The 7,122-nt window shown below is 54.3% G+C and overlaps 1 protein-coding gene across 8 annotated transcripts in view; it reads left to right on the forward strand.

Annotated features, from left to right (window-relative positions):
* Positions 1-6,694, forward strand: part of TK2 (thymidine kinase 2) — a 35,688-nt gene extending 28,994 nt beyond the window's left edge. For 5 of the 8 annotated variants that reach the window (XM_057711695.1, XM_057711696.1, XM_057711698.1 and 2 more), the window contains 4 exons: positions 665-753; positions 1,329-1,408; positions 3,591-3,671; positions 4,833-6,694. In XM_057711695.1, the coding sequence (XP_057567678.1) occupies positions 665-753; positions 1,329-1,408; positions 3,591-3,671; positions 4,833-4,931 (349 nt within the window). In that variant the 3' untranslated portion in view covers positions 4,932-6,694. The other 3 variants (XR_009049683.1, XR_009049684.1, XR_009049685.1) reach the window with 3 other exon arrangements.
* The last annotated feature ends 428 nt before the right edge of the window (positions 6,695-7,122 follow it).

The raw sequence follows: 7,122 nt of genomic DNA on the forward strand, positions 1-7,122 counted from the left end.
ATAAAGCAAAAAACGTCTCCCGTAGTGCTACAGTTGAGAGAAAAGCACTGTTAACCTTTTGGTGGTTTTCTTTCCAGTCTTCCTTCAAAATGTGTGGATGAGTACTCTTGAAAATGTGGCTGGGTTGTGCCTGACGTGCAGTTTTAGATCCTGCTGTTGTCACTGAATGATGAGCATTTTCCATGTCATTAAATATTATTTTACAGCATCACCTTTCAGTTGCTGTGTGGTTTTCTGTTATATAGATGTACCATGATTTAGTTTTTCATTATTTTTTAAAGAGTGCTACAGAGGGCATCCACCATTATTTCCACAAAATAAACTTCTAGAGGTGAAACGGGTTTGCTGTTCCCCCTCCCAGCCTGAGGGCTCTGCCTGTTCATAGTCCCTTCCTCGGCCTGGAGATCAGATCCCAAATGAATCCTCCCCTCGGACAGTGCCGTGACACGGGGGCATCATACCATCCCCGTCCCCGGGCAGCAGGAGGTCGGAGGTGTTCAGGGTCTTTGTCGTCACTTCCTGGCCAGTATCATGTGGTCACACTATGCCGTGGTGCCCTCGGCACTGCCCTTTCCATGAAAGCTGTGCCCAGATGCTTTGAGGGAATGGCACAGTTCAGGAACTTTCTCGTGGGAAAGTAAAACCCTTACAATTCTCGCTACAGTGGGAAGATGCCAGAGGTAGACTACGTGGTCCTGTCGGAATGGTTTGACTGGATTGTGAGGAACATCGACGTGTCCATTGACTTGATAGGTGAGAGGGTCCCTCCCTGGCCTCCCTCCCCTGGGCCCAGTGAGGATGTGCTTGGCTGGGCCCCAGCCAGCAGGGGTGGTGGCCGGGGCCCTCACCACTGGGGCTTCTTTTTCTGTGTTGACTCAGCCTTCTCTCCAAGGGCAGACAGAATCTGGGGCTTCTGGTCCCTCCTGGAGAAGCACCCTGGCCAGTTCCTCAAACTGCTTTCCCCTGGGTCCATTGTGATTTGATGGGTTTTTTTCTGGTTTGTAAGGGAGGAAAGAGGGACAGTACGTGAACAGTTACTGAGACAGGCCGGGTGCCAGGCCCTGTACTAAGCTCTCTCTGCGTACGGAACCTCATTCAGCCTCACAGTGACCCTGTGGGGCTGGGGACACGGAAAGAGAACAAAAGTCAGGATGAGGGTCAAGATGCCTGTCTGGCCACACAGCGGGTCTGCGTCTGCTGCTCGGGGCTGCTGGCAGATGTTTCTCTCCACGCGTTGCCCACACGCCTTCCTTCGCCCTCCCCTGCACTTTCACTTCCAAGCCACGAACAGAGTAATTAAAACCACATATTATTGTTTGAAATCTCAGTGTATCTCCGGACCACTCCTGAGACCTGTTACCAGAGGTTAAAGATGAGATGCAGAGAGGAGGAGAAGGTCATTCCCCTGGTAAGAGCCCCTTTAACCCGGGGGAAGGTGCAACTTCATCCCAGCCTGGTCCCACCCTCTGTGAGACCATTGTGCTGTGGTCTCAGGGAGAGGAACAGGAACTGAGCCTCTCAGGGGGTGAGCTGACTTCCTCTGTGGCTAGAGGCCCTGTGCGGTGTCCAGGGCTGCTTCACTTCCCGTGGCCCCAGACTCTGTGGTGGGCACCGCATTGCTCAGAGGCGTCCCTTTCTCATTTCCACCCAGGTGTCCCCAGGGCTTGTCCGCTCCACCTCCTGAAGATTGCTTGCCTTTGTGCCCTCCCCTGGATCCTCGCCAGGACGTGCCCACTTGCTCGCTACTGCATTTGCAGTGTTTGGTACAGGGCCTGGCTGGGAGGTGGAGCTCACTTTGCCCAGTGCCTTGCCCTTCCAGGTTCTGGCTCAGGGCCACGTCAGCTCTAGTCAGGACTGTCTGACAGGCTTGGCCTGCTCTCCTTGCCCTGGTCCCTCACTGGCCACATCCCCTTCAGAAATCCATCCTCCACACTGCTGCTTGGGTGATGTTTCCAGTAAAGAGCACCACGCAGGCAATTCCCTAACCCCACCGCCTTCAGGGCTTCACCGCTGTCTAGGGTAAAGTCCTTGCTTTGCAGCATGCCATCCGAGATCCCGCATGCTTGGCTTCATCCCCTTCCACTCCCTGCCTTTCATGCTCTGGTCATAAGGAAGTAGTTGTGGCTACTCACTAGTGCGCACACACACGCACACACACTCTCTCTCTCTCTCTCTCCCTCCTCCCCTACCCCTCACCATGGAGGTAAATGAATGTGCCGTTGCCCTAGTGGCTTCATTTTCATTTGCCTCAGGTGTCACCTCCTTCAAGAAACCTTCCCTCACCTTCTCTCTATTATGGTCCCCCAGCCTCTGCTTATTATGGTCACAGCCATTAGGACAAATATTCTCAAACTATTTGTGTATGTGTTTGCTCCCATCCCTCACAAAACTACCATGAACTTTTTAAGATGAGATCTTATTCCCTCTGCGTCCCCAGAATGTTTCCCGGGGCTTGGCACCTAGGAGTTGCTCAGTTAATACTGAACTGAATGCCCCATGTGAATGGCGCTGGAAGTACACAGAGGCTGGGCAGGGACCTACTGGGATATCACAGGGGTCTGCGCTCAGGATGGGCTGGGCGGGGGTCCTAGAAGGCTCGTCCAGCTCCTGAGTCCTGCCCAGCCTTGTTTGCCCCAGGCACCAGCAAGGTAGATTCCAGCCATGAAGCCCCAAGCCTCGCTCTGGGCAGCTGCTTTGAAGTCTGGAGATAAGAGTGAGTGGAGGAAGGGTGAAACGGAGCCGGGCTGGACCAAGCTGGCGTGGTGCACAGCAGCGCTGTGCAGTGACCCAGGCGTTCAGAAGAAATGACAGGTCTGGAGTCCTTCCAAGTCATTATCCAGGACATTGTCTTCATGGTTTTGACAGGGCTATAGGACAAGTCTGTTGTTGCCAAGGGAGAACTTCGTGGTGGATAAAGAGGCAGCAGTGTGGTTAAGCCCAGAGCTTCAGGGCTGGGAGTAAATTGCTTCTTGAGGAGGCGTTCCTGGGTGGCTGACAGCACCTGCCTTGCGCGTGGGAGCGTGTGCCGTCCCGTCCTGCCGGGTGCGGAGGTGTGGATGCCTTAGGGGCGGGTCCAGGCCGCATTTCCCCTGGGTTTCACCTTGTCCGCCCTCTGAAGTTGGTCCTTATGGTTTTGAGGATCCGTAGGTTACAAGTTGTCTGTTGAGGTGGGAGCAGCTGAGTGGGGCTCCTGGGCCAGTGAGGGTCCTCTTGGTGGGAAGGACGGAGGGAGGGTTCGGAGGCTTCCCAGGCCCCCGTGAAGGAATGGTGGCCCTGCTGATGGAGAAGTGGCAGAAGATGAGAGCAGCCAGGTGGGCGGTTGTGTCCAAAGTGCCAGTGGAGCAGAGTGCGCTGAGGGTTGGGCGGGTGGCCAGAGGGACGCTTCTGACTGCTGTAGCTCCTGAGCTGGCGGGCAGGGTGCTTGGCCATGTTTATCGCTGTCCACCTGAGCCAGGTTGCATGTTGCAGGTCCTTTGTCCCAGCCGTTGCCCTGTGGTCACTGACATTCACCTCACCTGCCTGAGAGCCCTGGGGAGAGAGGTGTGCTCTCCTCCCTGCTTCTGACAGCCTTTGCTTTCTTCCCCCCACAGGACTACCTGGATGCTATTCACCACCTGTATGAGGAGTGGCTCATCAAAGGGAGCCTGTTCCCTGTGACGGCGCCTGTTCTGGTAAGTCCCCCAGACAGGGCGGGAGACTTTTTCTAGAAGGAGGAGTGACTTGGGGGATGTCGGCCACTCTGCAGTCTGGGGAAGGAAGGACCAAGTCCCTCAGAGCTGAACAATTAGAAAGAAGGAAGCAGGGAGGGTGAAAGGGACTCTGTCTCACAGTCCCCGTTAGCTGGACTGAGTCTTAGTGAGCTGGACAGACCTGCGGGAAGGTACCTGTCCCAGTGTCATTACACCGGTGACACAGTAGCATCTCACTTACCCAGCATTGTCAGCAAAGGAGTGTTCCTGAGGGCTGGAGCCCCTGGACCTGGGTTCTGGCCTTAACCGCTTTGGGTGGTGGTCTTTCTGACGTGCCCGTCCCTTCTCCAGTGGGTGGCAGGCCCAAAGCCTCATTGCACCTTTTCTTGGTGACCCAGGGCATCTGAAGGAACGTCAGTTGCTGTTCTGGTCTGTCACACAGTGATGCCCTTAGGAGGTGCTGAGGTGTGTAGGACTGTTTGCCCCAGACTACTAATGCCTTTGAGTTCCTGTGTTTGCTTTGTACCCTCCTTTCTCCTGCTGGCACTGACTGTTTCTAACTGTGTTGATGCTTCTGCTCTGTCAGTGTTTCCCCGCTTCCCTGTCCCCTCGTTTTCTGATTTGCTGCTGCCAACTTTCTTTAGGCAGGCCAGTGGGTCCCTCAGGCTGTTAGGAACGTGCTTGCAGCGTGGGATCTGAGGGAGGGCTGTGCACAAACTTGTGTGCACGGCCTCGGGAACATCTGTCCAGGCTGCTCAAATGCTGTACTCATGGCTCTTTCACGCAGTGAGGTTGCTGGAAAGTGAGATATTACTGTACTGGATTTTTAAAGAAAATTTGTTTTTTCCCCTTTTTATAGAAAAGTGGATGATATCAAATGATGAGAAAAAAAATCATTCAGGAGCTTGCCACAGGGACGACTATCTTGGATTCTTAAAGTGAAAGTATAGTTGAGAATGTGGATTGACCTAGAACTGGGAGTTGTTTGGCCCTAACCTTCCTTTTTCTCTGCCTGTGACCTTGGGCTTCCCTGCCTCTCCCTGTCTCATCCCACCTGCCCCTGTCTCTCTCTCTCTTCATCCATGAAGGGAGGGTGGTGTTGAGGTCAGGTGCAGCCCTGTGACGCGTGTGTTTAACTTCCAGGTGATTGAGGCTGACCACAACATGCAGAAAATGTTAGAACTCTTTGAACAAAACCGGCACCGAATACTAACTCCAGAGGATCGGAAGCTTGGGCCATAGGATGGGGAAGACCGTGCCAGAGAAATGCCCACTGCTGCCAACTTAGCTCTCAGGAGCAATTTGGAAAAATCCACTTTCTGGAGGGCTTTCTATCTGGCCACATTTGTCTTCCTAATGGTCTTCTCTCCTTTGCCGGTGTCTTTATCCTGGGATTCTAGCCCTCATGGGTAAATGACATAGTGGGACCAATGGGTTTGTCGTTCCCTTTGGTGTCGCAGCCTTGCATTCTCCTGGTGCTGCCCCCTGGTGGTTTTGCGCCGCTGGATCCCTCTAAGTTAGGGAAGAGCCACCTGACTTACGCTGGGCTCGTGGTCTCTATCCCTTCAGAACATTCAGGAAGTTGAGGTAGTGGTACATCCCAGGGGAGGAAGTTGGAAGCTCAAACAGGCTAAGGGACTCCCCGGGGTCACACAGCCAGTGACAGGGGAGTTAGCACCATTCAGACTTTTGGCAGCTTCCAAATGATCTCTTGCCCCAGGCTGCCTCCTCCCGAGAGCCCTGCCTTCCCTGCTGGAGACCTTCACACGTGGGGGGGCCAGCAGTGCGTGCAGCCAGCGTCATCATTTTCTCATGATTTGAACAGTTCTTGAGAACAGTTAGCATTTCTAGGCTTTCACAAAATGATGCCGTGTTTGGCTTGAGCCCAGCGTTCAGTGGTTCCCTAGCAGGAGGCTGATGTGGCACTTAGCACCTCACCATCAGGACTTCCCCGGCCTTAAGAGAGTCATGGTTTGCTCCTGAATGGTGCTCAGTCTCCTTGGTGATGAAGGTCCTGCTTGAGCTGCTGCCGATTCCCCGTCAGGGCAATGGCTGGTGGCCCTGGCTTGTGTGCCCAGTGCTGCACTGGGGCGGGGGGCTGCCAGCCTGGCTTCTGAGGCTCCCTTCCTCCGTAGTGGCCTTGTGAGAGGAGCTTCACCCTTGGAATTCCTGGGAGTTTGTGGCTCAGGGGAGAGACACAAGTGGGCTGAAGTCTTTTTGAAGTGTTTTTCCATCCAAAGGGACACCGTGGGCCGTAGAGCTTGAACCATCTTTATTAGTTCAGAGAGTATCTTAGCTGTGCTCAGCTGTAACAATGCATTGAAGACACGGCTGTCTCCTGAGTCAAGTAGGAAGCAAGAAAAAGGAAGGACATTCTCTTCAGGGACAGTCTGGACAGGAAAGTGAGGGCTTGCAAGCAAAGGCTCTTGGAGCACTGGAGCTCCTGAATTTTGGAGGTGGGTGGAGAGAGCTTCCAGAAGGCTGTTTGCACACACGGGGAAGGATTCATTATGAACTTGGGGGAAAACGGGCCTTGGCCTCTCCCGAGCGGTGATTGGTGTACCTGAAGGTGGAAGGCCTCGTCCCAGCCTCTGTGTGAGTGTGGCCGCCTGTGCGTGCAGCTCTCTGATGCTAAATAGCAGACTGGTGGCCCTGGTGGCCCGGGCCCAGAGGCAGCGCCAGGAGGCAGCGCCAGCACTCTGGCTCCCGGCCCCTCCTGGCTGGACTGACTCCTGGGCCGTGTGTGCAGGGTAAGGACGGCAGCCCGGTGGGGACGTATCTCTCAGCGCAGATGTCAGTGATGGACCAGAAACCTGGGGGAGGCAAAGCCTCTGCTACCAGGCATCTGGACATGCTGGGACCATCTTTGGGACTTCGCAAACAAACGGTCTAGTTTTCCCCATAGCTCAATTTGAGCATCTGTCTTGGGGGAAATGTGATTAAAAAGAAACAAACAAAAAAAACTTGCTCTGTGATAGCCAATAAATCCTTCACTGAAAACCTGATGATAATTTTGGAGTGCTTCCTATGCCAGTGATTTTAGGTCCCTGCAGCGTCCTTGTACCAGTAGGGTAATGTTTTATTTTGTAAACACCGTGTTTCCCAACGGGATGTCTGGGTCCAAAAGAGCTCTCTGTCCTCCCACCCCGGCTTCTTGGAGAGGATGCAGCATATACCAGCAGGGCCTGGGGCTTGTTGCAAAAAGCTCCCAGCCCAGAGATACCACAGGAAATGGCTGGAGCCCAGCCCACTGAGGGTTGTTCTCCCCTATGTGGCAGGCGGGGCTGGTGGTAGCAGGGGTCACAGAGCAATTATGAATGCTGCTGAGGACCAGGGCAGGAGAAGGGCAGATGGCATGTCGTAGGCACAGGGCCCAGTTCTTTGTGCAGAGGGAGGCATTCCCCAGGGACCCCCAGGAACAGCCGTGAGGAGC

This window comes from Hippopotamus amphibius, chromosome 16, assembly GCF_030028045.1.
Source record: "Hippopotamus amphibius kiboko isolate mHipAmp2 chromosome 16, mHipAmp2.hap2, whole genome shotgun sequence".
Classification (NCBI taxonomy): Eukaryota; Metazoa; Chordata; class Mammalia; order Artiodactyla; family Hippopotamidae; genus Hippopotamus; species Hippopotamus amphibius.